Here is a 24,540-nt window from a genome sequence, read left to right as displayed (position 1 = left end):
ATGAGGTGGTCTCTTTGGTGACCTATGTCAGGGTTTGGTCACATCCCTCTGTTCCATTAATAAGGAATCACCAAAGGAAATAAACTCTTTGGACATTTTTCTCTCTTGACCCTCAGTTGTAAATGATGGTATAGTGAGGGGAAAGGACAGGGCTTATGAGCTTCGAGACATGGTGTGGACAAAATGAAATCCTCATTTTTGTTTTTGTTGTTGTTTCTTTAGTTTGGGAAGAAGCAAAAGGACAAGGGTGAAAATGAATTTCCCAACAACAAAAATCCTGCCCCATGGAGACTATCTCACGCCAAGGCCCTGGTGTAATGTTTCCATCTTCATTAGCTTGAGTTTCTCTCATGTGACTCATTCACATGTTGCAAGTGTGACTGTGTCATGTCGGCTTGAGTTGCAAAAGTCTGACACTTAAGTCTGGAAATTCATGGGTGACATTAAAGAACCACTGAGTGTAACAGTAGCTGAGCAGGCATCCATGGTCACCAGGAGGGTCTCGACTGGGCGTTCCCCGGGACACCAGAGACTGTGCATGTGAGTACTGAGAAATGGGAAGGGTGAGTAGGAAACCACTGCTGTGAAACACTTCCTTCCCCATGAAAAATACCAAACTTAATCACCAGAAGCCATGAGTGCTACACTGAAAACATTTGTCAAACAGCAAGGTTACTCTTCAAGGCATGATGAACTGGAAGCCACAGTACTGATAGGAATGTATCTTGATTCTTCAGTTTCCTTAGAAAAATATACATAGAAAATCATGGTTATTTTGTACGTACAACTCGATTTCTCTCATGTACAACATAAATCATTTAATGTAACATTTGCAACCTTAGAAAGGCAGACATATTTAATCCAAGCCCGTTTATAAATCCCAATTTCACATGGATTAAAAACTGCAAGATAAATTAAGTCACAATAATATCCTGTACATGCATTAAGGCTGGTGACTGCTAAAGTCTCTTGGGTATCTACAAACAGGAAAGCACACACAGATTACTGGGTCTGAAGGATATCTACGTCATTAAAAAAAATCTTGCTTTTGTTTTTGTTTTTGTTTTGGTGATACAGATTTCAACAGCAACTCTGGAAAACTGTGAAAAATGTTATTTAAAAATATATATGTATATGCTACTGCACAGTTTCAAAGATGTGATTCTTAAATAACGTTGACTGCATGGATTCTTATTTTTAAACAATTACTGCACTTCCAAGGTGATGAGAACACGCAGTGACTTATACTCATGATTAGGCACTAGTTATATCTGTCAGGCGTACTACAGTTTTGTGTTAGCTGTATTGTACATATATATTTTTAAATGTATGCATTTATACAAACTGTGTATATCATGTATGGGGTGTCAGAAATGTATACATCACTTATATATTAATACACACATCATTGTTGTACATAGGATGAGTTTTAGTGCACAAAGTCTCATTGCATTGCATTCCACGTGTTCAACCTAGTGTCAACTCTTCAGATTATTTTTCCAGTACATTCCTCTCAATATAATTGGTCTAAGCTTCCATTTATGTTGTTTCAAAGTTCCCAGAAATGTGTTCTAACTTTGCTCTTCGGGCACAATTCTGAGCAAGGTTCTGATCTGTGGAGGGTAGGAATGATGCCAGATTTTGGTCAGGAACATGTCTGGACTATTCTCTCTGAAAGATAACTCTAACCCTATTGTAAAGGAGGGCATCCTCTCAGGTCACAGCAGGAGAAGGTCAGCTGGATAGGTGTGTGGTGTCTAAGGAAAGAATAAGCCCTCAGATGGAAAGAAGTGAAAGCAAACACAGGTTGAAAGGCAGGAGATGTTGGAAGGAAATATACCAAACCTTCAGGGAGCACTTGTCTCGGGGAGACGGAACAACCACAGAGTAAGAGATTTTACCTTCTTCACTTCTGAAGTGTTTGACTTCATATGATGAGAAAGTATGACATTGATTACAGAAAACACCAGAAGGATATTTGAACTTGGAAAGAAAAACAGAAAGATTGAGCGATGAGTGACTTTCATAAGCAAAAAATCAGAAGATGGTTCCTGTCCAGAATCATCTACAACAAACCCAACAGAAACCACTGGCCCAGCGAGCTCCATGGCGAAAGCAGACTGCCAGGACCTGCACACTCTGGCCAGCCCCCCGCGCGGCTAGTTTTCGAGAAGTGCCCCAGCATGGCATACCCCCAACATGGCCAGTTTCAAGAAATCAGACTGGGAACCACGTGGGTCCTCAGAGTGTAGAGACACCATCGACACAACCACCCAGAGGCCACCCACCTGTCTCTGCAGGGCTTTGTGGGTAAGCACATCCAGGACTGCAACCTTAAAGATGGGTGGGACCTGGGCAGTTCTTTGGGGGATGCATGAGAGGCCGCCAACGTCAGCCCTCCATGTGACAGCTGGAAGGTTTCACAGGAAGTCACCAGAAGTTAAGTAGAACAAAGTTTCAATTCTGCTATAAACGAAAACAAAAACAAAACAACCCACTCCAACTTCTTCAGTCGATTCAAACTCTCCCACACAAGATGGGGTCCTGAATTCTGACAATCAGCGAAGGGACTGAAGAACCACCTTAGGCGGAAGCATGCAGAATGGAAACACTTCACATTTCCCAACGTTTGGAGGCCAAAGACAAATACCAGTTTCATAGCCCTTTACTCGCTCAGTTTTCAATTAACTTCAAATTACCAAAGTGGTTCAATCATTAATATAGTTTTTAATCAGTGCTTAAAACTAGTGAATGGTGGCGATTGTATTTTCCACCCACAGATCAAGCTGACCAAAATGTTAACACTGCAAACAAACCTCAATCAGTGAAAACACACATTATGCATCACGAGTGCCTTGGAAAGTGGCTGGCCCCACACAATGTCTTTCTCAGACCATCCTGGTGCAATTTTGTCAAGTAAGAGGCCTCAAGGACATTATTTCTGGTTTTAAAGTGTGGTAACATACACCCTCTACTGGGAAGTCATTTTAAGTGACTATTTTACATCAAAATAACATTTAACAAGACTAAATCTAGGGTATGACAAGACATTATAAAAGAAAGAAACTTCAGACAAAAAATGTAAACAAGATATCAAAAAAGTAAAATGTAAACTTACTTAATAATCATAAAAAAGAACAGAAGGAAGGGAGGGGTAAACAGATCGGATGCATATGAGATAAGCAAGACACACTGGTTCCTGCTCCCCCAAACAGAACTGCACTCACTGTAGGAATAATTTCCCCTGTACTGCAAGCAGCTTGCTTAGCAAAGCCTGAAAAATAGCCCTCAAGCCCAAATGCATCAAAGGCCTGCTGAGGCACAACCTGCAGGGGGAGTGAGGGAGGCACGTGGCATTAGGACAGCGATTAGCACTTGGTCTGATGGGAGACAGACACAGGCGCCTAGCGAAGGGACACCCTGGGTCATGTCCACATTTGGCCAAGGAAATTGGTAAGAAAGCTGTCGGAGACATGGGAAGACTGCTAATATGTTGGCTTGCAGACCACACATGGCTTTCCAGCCACTGAGTGAGTCCACTGGCAGGAGGGAGGCGGGGCTTATGCCTGGAGGGCTTGCTGTGACAGGTGCAGAAGCCTGCACTTCCTGAGTCCGCACTGCTTTCACGTTTGCTCAACTTCTAATGACGCTGAGTGTTTATCCAATCCTGGGGTCATTTCTCTACTAGTCTGGGCTGGGGCGGGGAAGGCTGTGGATTAGATCACTTGATTGTTTGGAGCCAACGATGATGTGGGACTAAGGGGGAGGAATGGTTATGAGAAGGGTGGGGTGTTTGGGCACATGCAACCCTGTAAATGTCTGGCATCAAAATAACCAACTGTTTTCATTATTCCATTACCCACAAATACAGGCCAATCAAAGAAATTGGGGGAAATAGCATATTAACACTGAAAGTAATTTACAGCCTAAGAGCTAGCTCTGTCTGAAGTGGCGCTCAAGCTCTGGGTGTGCCGTATTGCACCTGGTTGCCTAACCATGGGATTTTGGTTGAACTTCTAAGAAGTAATGGTTCAGCACTGGAACAGAAGGTGTGTATTTGTGACCGTGTGCATGTGTGCATGGGTAGACTTCCTTCCATCAGCTACCTCTGATTCCCTTGTCTAGCCTGAGGTTACAACAACTAGACAGAGTGTGGGAGAGCCGTGTCTTACACACACACACACACACACACACACACACACACACACACACCTTCTTGCACACCTGCATATACAAACACGCATGCCCTGGGGAGGGGGGAACTGCTGCTTGATGCTGAGGAAATGTTCACCACCACTTGATTAACTGCTGTGGCTGCGAATTTCAGTAGCACAGTGTCCAGAAACAGTGAGCTGTCCGTGGGGGGCGGGCGAGAGCCCAGTCCGGCTCCCGGGTGAGGGCCCTACGCCAGGTGGGTGCTGTTCCGAAGCCAGTGCAGGCCCTGCTGGGAATACTGGACCAGGTGCTCCATGCTGCTGTGCAGGGTGACAGGCCCCATGAGCAGATCCAGGTCGTTGAAGAATTCTAGGGGACAGAGAAAACTGTCAGGAATGCCGTGTCTGCACTCGGAGTGAACAACTTAGGAACAAAATTCCATAGTTTTGTTTTTGTTTTTTTACAGAGACCAAGGACTCGCCATGCCATCTTCAGCGTCCCTTTGGACAGAACCAAACCAAACGGTGGGGTGCTCGTCCCGTATCCCCATGAATAAATGAGCTGCCACCTGCATGTCTAATTCAAATGAATAGTATCAACTTAGCCAAATTACCAAGGGGACCCTGATGCTCAGACTGCATTCTTCCAGTTCAGTAACACCTCCCACCCTGCTGTCAACATGGCCTGGTCATCCCCTGCCCTGTACTCAGGCACTGCACGTGCTGGGCCCTAAGAACAAGTCCAGCAGGTGAAGCTCTGGGATCCTGCAGGCACATCAGAGCTAGGTCCTGAGACATCCCAACAGAAGGAGCCTCCTAGCTTCCGGACAGTCTCTGCATTTGTTCTCTCACTAACCATTTATTATGTGCCACTGCACTCGGCCCAGCGTAGCGATGGGGCACGTTGGGGAGGATTCCCAGATGAACCCCAGATAGGCTCTCTTCTCTGAAAGATCAGCTTAGTGACTGATAAAGACCTGCATGTTTGGTCCTGGTGCCATGGCCTAGTGGCTAAAGTCCTCAGGATCCCATATGGGCACTGGTTCTAATCCTGGCGGCCGTCCCACTTCCCATTCAGTTCCCTGCTGTGGCCTAGGAAAGCAGTAAAGGACGGCCTAGAGCTTGGGATCCTGCACCCGCGTGGGAGACCCAGAAGAGGCTCCTGGCTCCTGGCTTTGTATTGGCTCAGCTCTGGCTGTTGCAGCCGCTTGGGGAGTGAATCAGCAGATGGAAGATCTTACTCTCTGTCTCTTCTCCTCTCTGTATATCTGACTTTCCAATAAAAATAAATAAAATCTTTTTAAAAAAATCTGCATGTTTACATGGCCACTAGTCACAGGGGTCACGGGGTAACACTCTCCGGAAGTCAGCAGTTAGGTTAAGCTCCTCAAAGGTGCATACACGAGAGAACACGTCAGAAACTGTACACAGGGGCTGAGGTTGTGGCTCAGTCAAGCCACGGCCTTATGATGCCAGCACCCCATTCTGTTGGTTTGGTCCCAGCTGCTCCACTTCTGAACCAACTTCCTGCCAATCTGCTTGGGAAAGCAGCAGATGGCCCTAGTGCTTGGGTCTCTACCAGCCATGTGCAAGACCTGGATGGAACTGGTTCCGGGATTTGACCAGGCTCAGCCTCTGATGCTGTAGCCATTTGGAGAGTGAACCAGCAGATGGAAGCTCTCTCTCTCTCTCTCTGTCATTCTGCCTTTCAAAGGACAAATTTTATCTCAAAAAAAAAAAGTTCATGGGAAATTGAATTAAGTATATGTGGGTGCAAAAAATTCTGAAATCTATGCAAAGGGTCTTCACAAACTTCATAGGAATAGAGATTATAAGAAACTACATGTGATCTCAAGCACACTTTTAATTCTGTTTTCCATGAACTTTCTAAAGTCCCCCATAAATGCAGAATGCAGTTCTGGAGAAGGGAAGGGCCAAGGAGGCCTCCACACTGCACATGGCTGTGGCTGGGTAGACAGGCACGCAGGGGTCTGGCAGCACTTGGGGGAGCGGGGGGAAGGGAAGGAGGGCAGGTGGGGGAACAATGCTGAGCTTGCCCTGGGCACCCTGGGCACCTGGCACTGAGCTCTATGTGGCGTGACCTGCTCAGGCGCCCCAACCTGCACATGTGTATTTCTGTGTATCTGTCCCCTCTGTTCCACTCCCCTGGTCATTTCAGACACTCTAAACCATGCGCTTTGGCAAACACTGTTCCACACCCATTCCTCTCTTACGGCATCCTTGCTAGACTTCCAGGCTGCTCTGCTCGGCACTGGTTTTTACAACACTGTTGCTGCTGGGACGCACCTGGGCCACTGGATCCTTGTGGGCACCCTGCTCTCGCCCTCGGAGGGTCACCAGGTCACCGTCTCAGGGGAACGCAGGTGGCAATGAATGGCTCCCAAAGAGGGCTCAGGCGCACACTGCACCTGCTGCCGAACTGGTGTCATCTTTCAGGAGGTTAGCTAACCGCAGCCATTCAGGCAAATCCTTCAATAACCTATACTTTCTCCCAACTTTCTCCTGAGACAACAATCAGAAATAGCCCTGATTTACTACACAAAATACTGTCACAGGAGAAAAGGGAAACAGCCTACCCGTTGAAATACAGGAACATGGTGTGAGTAACAACATTTGAGTGTTGCCTAATCGTAATCAGAGAACATTGAAGAGTCATCATCAAGGATAGGCTTAGCCTATTTTTATGTAGTTATTTTTCAGCCACATAGAGGAGAAGGAAGAAGACAAAGGGAGGGAGGAAGCTAGGGATGGAGGGAGGAAGGGAGGGGGAGACAGTGAGAGAGTGAGCAGGCTCCCGCACTCCCTGGTCCCTGTCCCAAATGTCCACAATGGTAGGGGCTGCAGCCAGGAGCCAGAAGCGGGATTCAGGTCTCTCATGCAGCTGGGAGGGGCGCCTCACTTGAGCCATCGCTGCTGCCCACCCCGGTTCTGCATTCACAGGAAGCTGGAGTGAGCGGCTAGAGGCAGGCGTGGAACCCAGGCACTGTGACGTTGGGGACACGGGGTTGTCACTGCTATGCTGGACACCTGCTCCATGAAAGGCGTTTCTGAAGTAGCATCATGAGAAGTGTCTGACGAGTGTTAAAGGAACAAAAGAGATGTGGGGTGACCTTACTTTTGCAAGCATAATTAATGTGTATCTGCGGAAGAAAAGACCGAAAGAAACTGGTAGAATGTTAACAGAGGACACTTTTGGTGGTAAGATTACTGGTAACTTAAAAAAGTTAATGTTTTCTTTGAGATTTATTTATTTTTGTTTGAAAGGCAGGGTTACAGAGAGAGAGAGGAGGAGAGACAGGAGACAGATCTTCCACCCCCTGGTTCACTTCCCAAATGGTTGCAACAGCCAGAGCTGAGATAGTCAGAAGCCAGGAGCCAGGAGCTTCTTTCAGGTCTTCATGTAGGTCCCAAGGAGTCGGGTCATCTTCTGCTACCTTTTTTGCAGGCACATTAGCAGGGAGTTGGGGCAAAAGTGGGACAGCCAGGACATGAACCAGCACCAACATGGGATGTCAACATCAGAGGTAGAGGCTTAACCCAATACGCTACAACACTGGCTCTAAAAGTTAATTCTATGTGGTTTTCTAAACTCTACAAATTTAACTATAACAAGCATGAATTACATTTATAACTAGTAAAAATGTGATTTTAATTATCTTTTTAAGATTTTTTTAAATTTGAAAGTCAGATACACAGAGAGGAGGAGAGATAGAGAGGAAGAGCTTTCATTCACTGATTCACTCCCCAAGTCGCTGCAACGGCTAGAGCTGAGACAATCTGAAGCCAGGAGCCAGGAGTCTCTTCTGGGTCTCCCTCGTGGGTGCAGGGTCCCAAGGTTTTGGGCTGTCCTCAACTGCTTTCCTAGGCCACAGCAGGGAGCTGGATGGGAAGCGGGGCTGCCGGGATTAGAACCGGTGCCCATATGGGATCCTGGTGCACTGAAGGTGAGGACTTTAGCTGCTAGGCCATGGCGCCAGGCCCTCAGTCTATCTTTCAAATGAAATGAAAACAAGTACAACTAAATATAGTTCACAGCTGCAAGTAAAGCACCCTCTTTTTACCTGGCAGCAGCTAGGTAAGAGCTCGCTCACTCACTCACTCACTCACTCAACGTCTCAGAGCTCCCATTGGGTTCCAGGCACTACGCTAGGTGGCAGTAGTCCAAAGCTGAGCAAGACACCTTTTTTCAAAGGCGCTTATGGTCTAAAGGGGAAAACCCAGGTGTGTTTGGCTGTGCCTACAGCTGTGATGGCATCATCCCTCAGTTGTACCAGTACCAAACCTGCCACTGCACACTTGCGAAAGACACGGAGGCCTCCAGGGAGGGCACAGGTCAGGAAAGGTGTTACACAGCAGGTGACATCTGCTGCTCTCTCTCCTGTGGAAAGCTGGCACACCAGCAGGTCAGGCCGTCTTTCCAGCTACGGAACCCAGCTCTGCACCCTCTCGCCACCCGGGGACGCACACACCTCTGTTCTCCTTGGCCAAGTTGTCGGCCATCTCCCAGTAGTCGTAGCTGTGCAGGATGCTGTTGGTGATGCTGACGTGATTGGCTGCCATCTGGTGGATGCGCTGTGGGATGCTGATGATGGTTGACGGGGACAGGGCGCTGGCGCTGGACAGGCTGCCCTGAGACCCCACGGAGCTGGTGGGAGAGGGGTTGGGAGACATGGGGGATGGGGTTCCAGTGCTCCTGGAGGGGGGAGAGGCAGAGAAACCAGAGTGGAGAGGCCCAGAGCAGGTGCGGCAGGGCAGCATGCATGGCCTGCACACCACGCCCGCTCACGAGAAGGGAACTTACTTTCCACTGGACCCCCACGGGGACGGGGCCTGGGCAGCTTTCGATGAATTCTGCAGGGGAAAAAAAAGACAGGGGAGTTGAGTACACGACTCCCTGCTTCAACAGCTCAACAGTTGTTGGTCACCTGAGAAGGAAGGGTTGAGGATATCATAGCAACAGCATGGGGGAGGTCCCAGGACACAGCTCCTCGCCCAGAGTGAGGCAGGACAGCTACAGGAAGTGACTGCTGCACAGGCTGGGGGTTTAGGGGTGTGACAAACACCAAACGAGGGCAGAGTCCCAAGAGTGTGTGGACTCCTGGACCACACGAATTTTTTTCCTTTTTCTGAAAAAGACACCGTTAGCTATTTAAGCGAAGGCACTATTTGCAGAAGGTACTGATGCATGGTTACTGAAGGCCTGAAAAGAGTTAAGCCCTCAAACTCTATGGTGCTCCTTTATGAAGTCCGAAAGTACGTATTTGAGGTTTCTGTATCAGATGGGATATCTACAAATTCAGATCTACCCAAAGACATCGATTCACGGTGTGGCACTGTGTGAGGCAGGTGTCACACTGGCCACCTGGAGGAAGGCATTTTGTCTTTTGCAAAGCACACTTGAGCTCAGACAGCTCTAGAGCAGTTTTGGACAGGAGCATATAGGATGGTCAAGGGGGCAAACGATGTTTGTGATGATTTCCAGAGACAAGAAAATGGGCTCCACTTGGCTCCCAAGGCAACATGCTCCTCTGGCTAAGAACCTTCTGAGGCAGTGACTGCTTGCTATGGTTTTGGTGTCGGTGTGACTGCAAGGGTTAAGACACAGCCAGTCAGGACACAGAGGCACAAGACAGGATGCTGGACAGAACTGCAAGTCACATCACCAGGAGCCCAGAACTGAATCCAGGACTCCTCCATGAATGGCAAGGCCATGGACCTCAGCCACCACCTGCTGCCTGCCAGCTGTGTGTTGGCAGTAAGCTGGCTTGCAGGCAGAAAAACCGATGCTTGAACCTGGCACTCTGACATGAGATGACAGGAATACAGGCTGTGACCTAACTACTGTTTCGAACGGCCACTCTGAGAATGTACTTCAAGCACCCCCATCACCAAAACGGAAAGTGCGTGAGGGGACGGATGTGTTAATCAGCTTGACTTCATCATTCCCCATGTTTCACAACATCATCTGCACACCATAGATAGATATACTTCATCCCAGTCCAATTAAAAGTAACGCTAAGGGCTGAGCACAGTAGCCTAGCGGCTACTTAAGTCCTCACTTTGTATGCGCTGGGATCCCATATGGGCGCCGGTTCTAATCCCAGCAGCCTCATTTCCCATCCAGCTCCCTGCCTGTGGCCTGGGAAAGCAGTGGAGGAGGGCCCAAAGCCTTAGGACCCTGCGCTGCATAGGAGAACCATAAGAAGTTCCAGGCTCCTGGCTTCGGTCTGGCACAGCTCTGGTCATTGCAGCTGCTTGGGGGATGAATCAGTGAATGGAAGATCTTCCTTTCTGTGTATCTGACTTTCTGATAAAAATCAATAGATCTTAAAAAAAAGGTAACACTCAACACAAGCCTTTCATGAAGGGAAAAGACAACTCTCGTGGGCCACACTGAGGTGGGGAGTGCTCCCCAAGCCCTGTGCACTGACGTGGGGAGTGCTCCCCAAGCACTGTGCACTGAGGTGGGGAGTGCTCCCCAAGCCCTGTGCACTGAGGTGGGGAGTGCTCCCCAAGCCCTGTGCACTGAGGTGGGGAGTGCTCCCCAAGCACTGTGCACTGACGTGGGGGGTGCTCCCCAAGCACTGTGCACTGAGGTGGGGAGTGCTCCCCAAGCACTGTGCACTCATGGACCACCTATGCACGCTGAGCATTTCTGATATTCTTCCGAAGTTCTACTGCAACCTTTTGCAACTTCCAAAACCCAGCTCCCTCTTCTATTAAGCATCTTTTTGGATTGTCATACATCTCTCAGTGCAGGTGCATTGATGTTCAATTTCAGAAAATTACTGATCTTGACTTCAGAGGACTTAAACCCCAAAAGGGTCAACACCAGTCTTTGTCATCGGGATGCACAGTGGCCATGGGCTCAGCACTTGGTGATTCTGCAGGTACAAGTGGGGGGGCAGCTCTGGGGTGGACAACGGGCCAGCGAGCCCAGAACAGCCTGGTCACCAGAGAGAACAGGAAACGGGCTGGAGATGAAGGGATCTGGAGACGTGGCGTGCCACAGGCAGCTGGGCTGCACGACACACATTTCTCCTTTCTCTAGGTGAAGGAGAGGCCCTGACATCTCAAATGGTTCACCTCAGGTTTGATTTCCAGCTGCCTCAGGGAAGGGTCTTTGCTCTTTGGAAAAGTTCTCCCAGTGGAAAGAATGCCGGCTCTTGAGAAGCACGCCACGGGTACCCAAACCTTCCTTCTCTTAGGCCACAGAAGTCATTGGACAAGGAGGTAGCCAGGTGAATCAGACAGCCTCTCATGGCCCATGCTCTGAACCCCAAAGCTCCTGGGTGTGACAAAGGGCTGGCTGGGGGAGCAGAGGGTGACAGGGACCGGCTCCAGAGCAGGGACTTCTAGCGGGCTTCTCCAGGATGCCTGCAACAGACAACTGAACACAAGCCGGTTCATACAGTACCTTGAAGTAGTCGATGAGCGCTTTCGAATACTTGACAGCATGGTCCCTTTTAAGGCGAAACATCCGCCAGTACAGGAGAGCCAGACAGCGATAACTGCAGCAGAAAATGGGGAATGGGCCGTTAAGGAAGAGAACGAACGTGTCCTTCAGGCACAAGGCTTCAAACGGACAAGCGAAATGCCAGCTCCAACTCCTTGCTTACGCTTTGTTTACACACCTAGAATCCTTCTCTAAGTATGTATATGTCTGTGAAACCTGCCTCCCACCCCCACCCCACCCCCCCGTCGTCCAAGAACCACAAGTCCAAATTCCAAGCAGGTACTTCAGGAATAGACTGACCGCCTGGTCATTTGGTGTCAGTTTTAAGTCTTTGTTGGGTGGCTGGATTGGGCTGCTGTCCCTTCTCACCACTAGAGGGCAGTCTCTCCCCATCAGAGGCACAAGGCAGCTCCTCCAACTGTTTGTTTCCTTTTTGCTTTTTCATACTTTCAACAGTGTGTATAAAACAAAATAAAAAGACTAGTTTTGGGGCAAAAAACATTTGAAACCCACGTGTGATTTATTTAGAATAGGCAACAAAGACAACCCCCCCATATCGAATTCAAATCAAGTCACAGACATGAACTGCCTATAAATGATAATAACACTATCCTAAGAACTGTTCTCATCGCACTACTTCCTACAATATTCTGCGTGGTTCTTCCTTACCTACTAGGATTGTATCTAATTCGACAGCAGTCATCGACGGGCGTCATTAATCCCAACGTGGAACTTCAAGGCAGACACACAGCATTCCCTGAGACCTAGTCTCTCTTTCCCAGTAGCTATTATTCTCACTGAGATCTGGCACTGGCGTGCTGGGGCATCCAGGGAAAAGGTCTCACACACCACATGTCACCATGTGTCGACGAGCAGGAAGCAAAGACTCATGTGTGAGTGCTGATGGACTTTCCGAGACCTGATGTGATTTCTCTTAACTTGCAGGTCAGAGTCTAGAGTAGAACACAAACCTCTCTCTCGGCCACAATCTTCTGTTTTTAAACAGAAGGAAGTCACAGAGAGATATCCTGTGACATGGGGAGGAGAGGGACGAGGTCCCAGGGAGATGCCACAGGGAAAATTATGATTCTAATTACAAAGCCACTGCCATGGGCGTCACAGAGAACAGACACACGTTTGGAATGATGTGGTTTTCATTACCAAAGTATGATGATCTATTTCTCTGCCAGATATGTGCTGAGAACGTCCACGCGCCACCGTGCTTCGGTCACACTCATCCCCGTGCAATCAGCATGTTCAACCCCAAAGCCCACTCACATTCAGATGACTAACATACAGAAAACAAGTAGCCTGGTGTAACAGACCTGTCCATTTTCAACCTCTGAATTCAGATCACAACACGGCATAGCGCCAAGGGATGCTGTCGGACCTCCCTGATTGTCAGTCCTGCACAGGGCTTTCCTCAGGCCCCGGAAGACAGGCCTGTCAGTTCCCGATTCCCTGGTGATAACACAGGAGGCTGGGACGCTACTTGAAGTTGAGATGATGCACTCACCACAATGCAGCCAGCTGCTTGTCCTCCGGAGTGGCGTTGGGGCCTGAGTGGGTTTTTAGTCTCATAGCATACCTAAAGAAAGAAAGAAAGAAAAGAAAAAAAAAAAACTTTGTTACTAAACAGAACATTCTCTGGGTGGGTGTCGTGGTGTAGTGCATTAAACTGCTGCCTGGGATGTTGCACGTGAGTTCGAGTCCTGCCTCCACTTTGATCCAGCTTCCTGCCAATGCTCGTAGGAATGCAACGGACGATGGCCCAAGAATGTGGGTTCCTGTCCGCCACGTGGGGGATCTTGATAGAACTCCAGTATCCAGGCTGCTGCCAGAGTCAGCCCTGGCTGTTGTGGGCACCTGGGGAGTGAACTAGCAGGAGCAAGGCATCTTTTTCCTTCTAGCATGCTTCCTTTCAAATAAAGAAAAATACATAAATATTTTAAATCTAAACAAAACCTTTCCTGTGATGGTTGTTCTCCCTGCTTGATACTTAAGAGTCTCACAGTCCTTCTTGTCACTTTTTTCTGAAAAGCTAGTTGAGACGGTTTCATTTTCCTAAGCATTAAGTTATTGCGATGACCACAACCAAATGGCTTTGACGATATCCACCCGTTTTCTGCTTGTTAACAGTACAAGTTCAAATGTTGTGGCTGGCTGGGAGTGACACCAGCTCAAGAACCATTCACATATATGCTAATGGGTCTGTTTTTCCAAATGTTGATTTACAGCTGAGTGGCTAATGGATGAAGGTTAAGTTCAATTCTTCTGGGGCTTTCACCCCTGGGACCCACAGACGTTTAGATGGATCTCTTCTGCCTCTGCTGCAAACTGCTTGTTCGGACAGTGGGCTGTGTGTCCTGGGTGTATTTTTTACTCTGCCTCTGTTGCACACATGTGTGTTGTGACACACCAGTGGCTTTTATGGATGGCACTGAACCCCCGTTTATTTCCCTGGATCAGGGGCTGACCACTGCTCTCTCCAATGAAGTACCAAGTTCCATGTAGACTCTCTGAGAGCTGAGGGAGTGTGTGTGTTGGTCAGAGAGACCCAGGTTCAAGCCATGGGTATTTGTTAGTGATGAAAGGTTAGATAAATGCACTTACATATTTAAGCATCCGTTTCTTCATAAAATAAGAATAATTTTTCTGATCATGTGGCAATGCTCTGAGGATTGAATCTAGACAGTAGGGCACCTGGCATGGTGGGCCAGTTTACTGTAAACCACTCAAGAAATTATACGGTCATCTTCATGAAGGGCACATCTGTGCTGTTTTGGGATGCATCTTTTGGCATCATTTTCACAGTGATTACTCTGGTATTGTACAATGACCTGGGATAATTAACAGTTCACCCCTTTGTGCATTTGCCTTTCTCATTTTCTCTTCCTCTGTTTGAAAGACAGAGTGAAGAAGAACAAGGTAGTTTATCTCTTCAGTGGTCTAGGTATGGGCCAGGCCAAGGCCAGGAAGTTCATCGTGGCCTCTCACATGGGGGCTGGGGCTAAGTCCTTGGGTCATCTTCCACCGCCTTCTCAGGCCATCAGCAGGAAGCTGAACCATGAGTGGATTCAGATGGGAACTGAACTGGCAGCGGCACTCGGTGCTGGCATGGCCAGCAGCTAAGCATGCAGCTCCACAACCCCCAGCCCCACATCCTCCCCGGTTCTGAATTAACACGGTGTTTGGTATCAGATGTGTCGTATTTTTTTTCCTTCCAAAGAACACACACAATGTACAGAACCTGAGGCAGGAGCTGGCTGTGGGTACCTGCATTTCCACTCCTTCCCTTTGCTCCAAGATCTGCGTCATCATTTCCACTCATTTGAGGAACTCAGCCAATCTTTAAGGGTGGAGCTGTAAAAATGTTTTCTTTCATCTGAGATATAGTTTCTTTACTCTGAGAATTCCTAAAGGACCTTTTCACTGGATCCAGAATCTAAGGCTTGACAAGTTTTAATTCCAGCAATTGACCAACAATCTTGCCACTCTATTTGTCCTCCATCACTGCCGAGAAGTTGGCTGTCATTTGAATTTCTGCTTCCCCTAGAGGTAATACGGTAGAATCTCTCTGGCTGCTTTCAGGATCGTGTGTGTGTGTGTGTGTGTGTGTGTGTGTGTGTGTGTGTGTGTATGTGTGTGTGTTTACTTCTCAGAAATGTAATTATATCTTTGCATGAACTTCTCTGGGTTTATCCAATCTGGGTTTTTCTCAGCTTCTCGAATTTGTACATTGTCCTTTTTATATATCTGGTAAGTTTCACAGTCACTACTTCAAATACTTTCTCAACCCCAGCCTCTGAGATTTCATTCATTTTGCTGGATCTATTTTTGGTGTGCTTGCTATGGTGGGAACATGCCACCAGAATCCGTTGTTGGAAATGTAAGCCCAGTGTTGCGACAACACACAGAGGTGACGAATGGTGACGGCAGTGTCCTTTCTCATGGGTAAAAGCTGTTCGCGTGGGAGGGGTCAGCCATTGAGAGGTGAGCTACTGATAAACGATCCTGACTTCTGTCTCAGGGAAGCCTGCTTGTCCTTCTCCTCTGTATAACACAGCGCCTAGGAGCCCAGATGCCCTGAGTCAGGTTCTCGTACGTCCCAGCCCCTGGAACATGAGATGAATACACCCTAGAACGTGAGCTGAGAGCTGAACACAATTCTCTTGCTGCTAAAGGCCAGGGTCTTCTGTTACAGCAGAAGCAAACTAAGAAAGAACACTGCACTGAGAAGTAGGGCTGTTGGTCAAACACACGGCTTTGGAACTGAGCAATGAAGACAGGCTGGGCCAGATGAGAGGAGCAGGCTGGGAAAAGGCTGTCCTGCTGGGCACAGGACGATTCTGGTGAGGGGGAGGTACAAAGTCAGAGACTTCCTAGAGATCTCCAAAGTGGTAGTGATGAGAGTGCTGGGACCAGCATGGACAGCAGAGGCCTGGAAAAGTATTGGAAACTGGAGCAAAGGCCATCTTCGTTCTCCAGGAGAGTGTCCAGGTTCTAGTTCTTTATGGAAGGCTAAACCCAAGAGCAATGGTATGGGATTACCGGTAGAAGAATAATTTATGAAGCAAAGTGCTGAGGCTCCCACGTGGCTCTTTTAAACTGCGTTCAGCGAGATTTCAGGGGAAAGATAGATCTTCAAGATGAAAATTTGTAATGAAAAGGGAAGCAGAACAGCAAGGTTTGGGGGGGAAAATCTGCTGCTCAACCATGTGAGGAGTGAACAAGTGTTCCCGAGAGCAAGTCAAAGGTATAGTGCTGTGAGCCCATGGTAGAGGAATTAGCACAGAGAAAAGGGAGCCAGGGTTTGTCCTTCATGGGGAAGGGAGAAGGTTCCTAAAGGCATTTCAGTGATCTGGGAGCTGCTTCGCCCATTACAGGCCCAGGGCACTCTCCTTGGGTTTGCTGCATTGTGGGGCAGCACTCCTTGGCTGCTCTAGCTGTGGCTCAAAGGGGCCCAGGGACAGGGCTCCACCCACTCACTGTTCTGCAAGGCACAAGCTGTGGACCTTGGCAGACGCCTACACACATCAATGAGTGCAGGAGTTGTGCGGCGTGGCTTCCTTCACCGAGATTTCAGAGGATGCCACAGACTCCCGGGGGTGGGGTGGGGTGGGGGCTGCCCAGCGGGATATCCTTTCTACAGCAATGTCCAATGGCAATGGGAGGTCAGTGGCAGAGGGACCACAGAGTCCCCACTCAGGGTAGTACTTTCTGGAGCTGTGAAAATGTGACCTCCCTCCACATTCCAGACTGGAGAGCTATGGCGTGCCATGCTGGCCTGGGAGAACTGCAGGCACAAGATTGGAATTGAGGAGAGGTGCTGGGTGAACTGTGACTTTGCTAGTCACAGGTGAAAGGCTGCCTGGGGCCTTGGGGTGCCCAGGTTGCAGACATGCTGCAAAAAGGGATTATTTTCCAAACTGAACACTTACTCGGTTAGGCTTTGGAACAATCTCTCTTTTCTTTGTGTCCCCTTTGAGCTCGTCTTTTGGATGCCTATTCCACAGCTATATTATGGAAGTGCACGTCTTACTTGGTTTTCACAGCAGCTTGAGGGCCAACGACTTCCAATGAATCATGCCTTGGAGTCTCACCCATATCGGATTTAGATGAGACTTTCGGCTTTTGAATCGATACCTGATTAGTTAAGACTTCTGCAGCTGCTGGGATGGAATGAAGATACTATGCACTGTGAGGACACCAATTTGGGGGCCGAGTGGTGGAACAACTATGGTTTCGATGTGCCCCCTCAAATTTAACCATTGGAAACTTCCTCCACAATGTAATGATAATGCAGAGATAGGAGTAGAGATCGGTCAGGAGCACCACGTCCTCAGGAAGGGATCCATGCCCGTCTGTGGGAGTGAGTTCTCGAGGGAGTGAGCTTCTGATGCAGAGAGAGCTCTTCCTTGGACACTGGCACTGCTGCTCAAGCCGCATGAAGGCTGCAGCTGGGTGCCATCTCCTTCAGCTTCACCAAGTCGAATAAATTCCTACTGTTTATAAATTGCCCAGTCTGTTGTATTCCGCTATAGGAGCAGAAAATGGACTAATTCAGTGCTTTTGGCTCTATTCATTTTCTTTCTATTCAGCCTATTTCCTCTGTTGCTCAGATTGGAAGAAGAAATTGATTTTCTATCTTCAAGTTCATTGATTCCATCCTCTGTCATCTCCATTCTATTACTGAGTCCCATCCAAGCAACTTTTTTTTTTCCTGTTATGACACTTTTTGGTTCTATAACTTCCATTTGGTCTTTTTAAAATAACTTCCATTTTTTGAACCAAATTTTCTAATTTTTTTTGTCTGCTGTAAGAGAATTACAGTTGCTTACAGCAGCATTTCCATGATGGCTGCTAACATTGTTAGGTAACTCTAACATGTGAGTCACTTCAATATGGGTATGCAGTTCCTGGTTCCCAGCATAATGAGTGAATTTCTATTGCAGCCTGGGCATTTTTGCTATGAGGTTAGTAGACTCTGGGTCCAATTTCAATCCTGTTAGCAGGTGGCCCTCCTATTTAAGTTTAGCAGGCAGAGTCTAGCCTACTCTGGCAGGCCATAGTTCCCATTATAATTCACTTTCCAGAGCCTTCCTGGTACTATGTTGGCTTGCCTGGTTGAGCTGGGGCCAGTGGTGCTCCCTAAAGTTCTTCATGGTGCAGTCTGAAGCAAGGTGGGCTAGGAGGAAATGTCTGCCAGGCTGGCTTGGTGGTGACAGCACTCCATTTACCAGTGTCTCTTGATCCCTTGATCCCTGGGGTAGACACTTCAGATCACCCTTGCCAGCCAGTGGGGCGCTGGGCCTCCCAGCATCTCCCATGGGATAGAGGAGTGCCAGGCAGGATGAGCACGATGTGGATTTAAGCGGCAAATTAGTGAGCACTCATTGCTGATTCAGAGAAGTAAAACTTTTGTCAGAGAATTCCAGGTGATCTGAAGGTTTTTGTTCTTTCAGAGCTACCGAGGGGCTGGGCTGTGCTTTCTGCTGAGCAAGGTGCTGGCAGCAGTGGGCACAACAGGGGTGGCACGTAACACCCCAGATGCACTGACTGGCACTTGGCTTCTGTTGGAATTTGCTTTGTGTTTTTCCAATGGAGTCACCTTCAAGCAGGAAGGTATTAGGTATTATCTGGAGCAGCTCACCCAGCTCAAAACCTAAACCACCTTACAAAGTTTCTTCATGGGATTCATGCTCCTTGCAACCGCCTGCCTGGCAAGGACCAGCACTTACCTGATGAGCTCCACTGTTTCTGAGTACATGGTGTAGGGGGATTTGGACTCCATGGGGCCTTGCTCCATCGCATTTCCACACTCGATAAACGACAAGGCTGCTTCGGCATAGTTCAGGGCCTTCCCAAACTTTTCCACCTGGTTAACAGAGAGAGGGCAGAGCCTTCCTTTACTATCTATTGAACACAACATTGCCACAGAGCTTATCTGCTTTCTTTCAGAAACCTGACTGGTGAGTTCTAAGACCTAGTGACCAGAGCCGAGGGCAGGGGCATAAGGACACAGCAGGCAGTGTTCCTGCACCTGGGCTTTGGGTTTCAGTCACATGAGGTCAACTTCAGTCTGACGGTACTAAATGGACAATCTCCTAAACATACACTTTGGAACTTTTAACCAATCTCATTTACTGTCCATTGTTACAAATGCGGCCTTTTATTAGTTGTTGTTGTTCATGTCTTATTGTGCCTAATTCATAAGCCAAATTTTGTCAGAGGTCAAACATACCTAATAAAGTTCTGTATGATCTGTTCTTTCAGCCGTCTATGTGGGTGTCTTGGCACTCATGTCCCCTGGAGTAGGAGGGCTACTGTACTTCCTTCTCCACTTGTTTTCTCAACTGGTTGCTTGTTTAAAGTGAGCCAATGCTTACATGTGGGACCATACCCAATCCAGGTTACAAGTGTCAATCGGCATCACGCGCGCGTGTGTGTGTGTGTGTGTGTGTGTGTAACCCAACGTGTGTGTGTAACCCAACGTGGATGGTCCAATGCCTTGGCTAGGATCTTTTATCTTACGTGTGACATTTGTATATCATGCCTTCCCCTTTCCCTGCGTTTTTCCCTTAAGAGTTTGGCTCCCCACTTGACAGTGGGGGTGAGCAGGGGCAGGAGGAGCAGGGAAAATCAAGGCACTTGCCAACGCAGGACACACAGTTGAACATAAATCATAAAAATAATTTTCTGGATCTCGTGTAGTTGGCTAAATTTCAGTTGGTCTTTCTTCACAATAGAAAGAACAGTTGTGAACCAGCTTTCTATTCTTAAGTTCTATAAAGGCAAACTGAACATCTCAAATTCTTGGTTGCTACTCTCTGTGGTTAATTACTCTTAACTCTGGACTGCAAAAATCAGGGCAATTTCCAAATGATTCATTCATCAACCAAAAAAGAAGTCAGTAATACACGACTCTAATTATTACTCTTGGCCGTGTCACTAAAATAAATAAATAAAACTTCTTCAGTAATCATATCTTAGAAGACAGAAACAGCAAAATGCAAATTTTTAAAACAGCTTCTATATGTCAAATAGGCTATAAAGTAATCCTTTTTGGCCAACACTTTCAGAAAAAGGAGATCATTTCATTTAATAAGTATTTCTTAAATCCTCTATATCGAAGGCACACACACACTTGACACACAAAAAGCTTCTTCCAGGAACACATAATGGATTCTGGAGACAGAAAATGAGCAGCTGCATGGTGGCCTGGAAGGATTCCAAAGCAGATGATGTGGTGGAAAGCGGGCAAGTGACAGCACCTACAGGGGGGCTAGGAAGGTGGACAGAGGAGACCTGGAAACAACTGTGGGGAGGCCTGGCCTGACTGGCTGGCTGTGGGGAGAGAGCTGGGTGTGCGCAGTGACTGGGGATGAGGGCTGAGAGCGTGTGGATGCCCATGTGAGCTCAAGGTTCGGCAGATGCAAAGCTTGCTGGCATGGGCCAGATGTGCTGATAGGCTTGTAGAGGACCAGCCTACCTGGAGCAGGTGCCTCCCTAAGAAATGGGTAATCAGGAAAGGAAGGACAAGGTGCTATCACATGGAGGATGCTGTGAAACCTGGGCTGATGGACTGGAGCAGAATCACTCAGGACGCTCCAAAACCCAGTACCGCTTCTCCAGCAGTGGCTGTGCACCAGCCCTTTCAGGCCAGCTGACTGGGACTGTGTGGACCATAGTCTCATCCATTCTGCTTCTTTGTTTTCGGACACTCACCCAGCAGCCTCACGTGACTCAGTGGTACTACGGAATGCTGGCAGTGTGACATCAGCAAAGTGGTACTGCTATGGCTTAACCCCCTTTAACACTGGAATAACACTAACAAGTTTCAAGGCCATTTCCGATGCCTTATTCATCTCCAGCAGCTTGGACTTATTTACAGTCACTGGGGGGCGGGGGCGTGGGGGGGAGACAGCAGAGCTAAGTAGGAAGGAGGTGGTGATTTGAGGGCATTCTGCACAGACCACTGCTTCTGTGTTGTACAATTAAAGCGAGCATTCCTTCTCACAGACACACATGAAGAACATGAGTCTCAAGAAGGGGTTCAGCCTGGGACCAAGCCAAGGGCTGTGGGTCAGGTTAACAGGAGACAAATACAAATTTAGATTTTTTAAAACATCTATTTATATATCAGGGCTGGGGCCATAGTGTAGCACGTTCAGCCTGAGTCTGCAATGCTGGCATCCCATACGGTCACCAGTTAGCATGCCAGCTGCTTCACTTCTGGTCCAGCTCTCTGCCTATGGCCTGGAAGAAGCAGAGGAAGATGGTCCAACTACTTGGGCTCCTGCCACCATGTAGGAGACACGGATGAAGATCTTGGCTCTGGCCTGGCCCAGCACTGGCTTTTGTGGCCACCTAGTGAGTGACCCAGTGGATGAAGGCAACTCTTGCTATGTGATTTTTTAAAATAAATAAAAACACCTTTAAAAAAATCTATTTAGGAGAGAAGGAGGGAAGAATGGAGGGAAGGAGAGAGAGAGGGAGAGGGCTCCCCTAGCTGTAACGCACTCCTGGAACACCTGCAGTGGCTAGAGCTGGGATCGGGGGCCAAGACAGAAATTCAATGCAGGTCTCCCACACGGATAGCATCAACCAAGGCACTGGAGCATCGCATCTCCTCCCAGAGTCTACGCTGGCTGAAAGCTGAGTCAGCAGACAGAGCCAGTGAGCCTGGATACTCCATTATAGCACGCAGGCATCTTAACCAGCATCTCCCTCCACCCAACCTCCCCAAAACCCCATTTATCTGAAAGGCAGTGTGTGAGAGAGATATCTTCCATCTGGTAGTTCACTCTCTCAAATGGCAACAGCCAGGGCTGTGTCAGACTGAAGTCTGGAGCCCAGAGCTTCTTCCAGGTCTCCCATGTGAGTGCAAGAGGCCAGGGACCTGGACTGGAAGTAGAGCAGCCAGGACAGACTTTAATTTGGTGCCTATATGCGATGTTGGTGTTGTAAGTGGTGGTTTAGCACACCATACCACAATGCCAGATCCTTAACCAGCATCTTAACTACCAGGTTACATACCCACTCCTAGACTTCTTTTTAAAGAGAAAGAAATCTATCTCCTGCTGACTCTATTGGCTCTAGTTACTATTTAAACTGGAGTAAATGGAAATGCCCATTTATCCAGGGCTTTCTCCTAGTCAGGCATTGTTGGTTGAAGTCATAATTTACTGGGCGATGAGCAGTTGATTGTATAAACATTTCTCCATTTAACAGACTCAGCCATCCTTGTAATAGATTTTATAATTACCCAGCTATATTGCCCCAGTGATGGAGCTGCAGCACAAACATCATTTGCAAGAAAGTATCTGGAAAGAAAAGGCTCTTACCATTGCGTCTGCTTTATGTTTCATCCGTTTAGCTTCTTGCATAAAATAATCCGCACTGCGAGGCCTACAAAGAGAGAATGTATTAAATGCCATTATTGCTTAAATACAAGATATTTTAAAATATTTTTCCTTTCAAAACTTAAAGCACAACTTAAAGACTCTGCTCAATATGGAGTCAAATTTTTTTGCATTCTCAAAATTACTACCTACATGTAAAATATGATGGTTATTTTTCTCTTAAGTTACCAATTCAAAACGCATTCAGTATATGCTACATGCTTTTATAGTGCCTTTAACATGGCCCTCCTGTGTCTCATTTGTGAATCAGATTTTTAAAAAATAATATGGTTAAAGGGGCCTGGCGTGGTAGCCCAGCGGCTAAAGTCCTCACTTTGCATGCTCTGAGATCCCATAAGGGCACCAGTTCTAAGCCCAGAGGCCCTACTTCCCATGCAACTTCATACTTGTGGCCTGGGAAAGCAGTCGAGGACGGACCAAAGCCTTGGGGCCCTGCACCTGCGTGGGAGACCCGGAAGAGGCTCCTGGCTTTCAACTGGCTCAGCTCCAGCTGCTGCGAACGCTTCGGGAGTGAATCAATGGATGGAGGATTTTTCTGTCTTTCCTGCTCTCTGTGTACCTGACCTTTCAATGAAAATATATAAAATCTTTAAAAAATAATATAGTTAAGGAAACAAGTAAAAAGTGAGACGTCTTTTTTTCACATAATATTTACACAAAATAATCGCCTTTCACGGAAGGTTCATAACTGTATCTCATAGTGACTGAATGGCTCTAGACGGGGGAGTGTTCATGCACCCTTGTGAAAATGTGTCACTTGTGTGCATACATGGCATTTAGAGTATTTTTAAGTGGGTATTTTTTTTAATTAGTCTGAAGCTTCACAGTGAACGATGAAAAGGGGTAATGCTGTATGATTACACTGCAGTTGTAACGAAGTTAATTGCAAAATGATGTCTACCTCGTAACAATGCAAACACAGCTTGTATTCTCCAGAGTTCTGATTAGCCGCCTGGTAAACATTAACAGCAGACGTGTGCATCAGCTTATCATTAAAGCAACAACCCTGGCCAGTGCTCTTCTGGGAGACACAGGTAATTCATCCAGAGACGGATCTGAGTGTATGTGTAATGACCACAACCTTTGCTAAGCTGCTCATCAGACAGCACTTTCAGATACTTCTTTTTAACTACATCCTTTAGATGCCATCAGCATAAACTATTTTTTGCATTATGGGTCTTTACATAATCAACAAACTTGACCTATGCATGAATATCCAACAGAAGCCGAGACTCCCTGTGTGGTCACTGTTAACGTCATTTGTTCAAACTACGGTGGCATGCTTATTTTGAACTGTCTTATTTCAGATTCAAATGGGTCTTTCATCCTTCTGTAATATTAGGCAGTCAGAGCATCCCTTTCCGCACACAGGTATAAATGCTCAGAAAACTAGGTATAGTATAACAAAGACATTGTGTTTTCATCAAACAAATAAGTGAACCAGAATCAAAGCCAACAATTCATTTCAAATTTAAAAAAAAGTCATTAAAGGGGCTGGCATTGCAGCACAGGCTAAACTACCAGCAGTCACACTGGCATCCCATATGAACAACAGCTTGAGTCCTGGCTGCTCCACTTCTAGTCCAGTTCCCTGCTAACACACCTGGGAAGGCAGTGGCAGATGGCCCAAGTTCTTATGCCCTTGTACCCAGATGGGAGACCAGGACAGAGGTCCAGGCTCCTGTTTTTGAACTTGCCCAGATCTGACCATTGAGGCCATTTGGGGAGTGAATGAATAGATGGAAGATATCTCTGTCTCTACCTTGTTCAATAGCATTGCTTTCAAATAACTAAATCTTAAAAAAAAAACACCAAAACAAGAAGATCTAGTTTTCTGTCTCTTCTTTGTAAAACATTATCAACATTGTAAAATGCTGGGACTATTTTTTTTTTAAAGATTAATTTTATTTTTACTTGAGAGGCAAAATTACAGAGAAGAAGACAGAGATCTTCCATCAGTTCTCCCTCCAAATGACTGCAATGG

At 47.3% G+C, this 24,540-nt stretch overlaps 1 protein-coding gene and 1 long non-coding RNA gene across 4 annotated transcripts in view; one reads left to right on the top strand and one right to left on the bottom strand.

Moving 5' to 3' along the window:
• Window positions 1-24,540, top strand: part of LOC131480968 (uncharacterized) — a 152,598-nt gene that overhangs the window by 54,195 nt on the left and 73,863 nt on the right. The window lies entirely within an intron of this gene.
• AFF3 (ALF transcription elongation factor 3) overlaps window positions 2,650-24,540 on the bottom strand; it is a 564,045-nt gene continuing 542,154 nt past the window's right edge. For 2 of the 3 annotated variants that reach the window (XM_058667512.1, XM_058667513.1), the window contains exons 19-25: window positions 22,479-22,542; window positions 18,873-19,009; window positions 13,148-13,219; window positions 11,593-11,686; window positions 8,977-9,026; window positions 8,645-8,868; window positions 2,650-4,524 (exon numbers count right to left, since the gene is read on the bottom strand). In XM_058667512.1, coding sequence (XP_058523495.1) covers window positions 4,403-4,524; window positions 8,645-8,868; window positions 8,977-9,026; window positions 11,593-11,686; window positions 13,148-13,219; window positions 18,873-19,009; window positions 22,479-22,542 — 763 coding nt within the window. In that variant the 3' untranslated portion in view covers window positions 2,650-4,402. The remainder of the gene's footprint in view (window positions 4,525-8,644; window positions 8,869-8,976; window positions 9,027-11,592; window positions 11,687-13,147; window positions 13,220-18,872; window positions 19,010-22,478; window positions 22,543-24,540) is intronic. The other variant, XM_058667514.1, reaches the window with a different exon arrangement.

Source organism: Ochotona princeps, chromosome 8 (assembly GCF_030435755.1).
Source record: "Ochotona princeps isolate mOchPri1 chromosome 8, mOchPri1.hap1, whole genome shotgun sequence".
Lineage (NCBI taxonomy): Eukaryota > Metazoa > Chordata > Mammalia > Lagomorpha > Ochotonidae > Ochotona > Ochotona princeps.
Note: the sequence above shows the minus strand (reverse complement) of the source record. Positions and strands in the feature narration are given on the sequence as shown.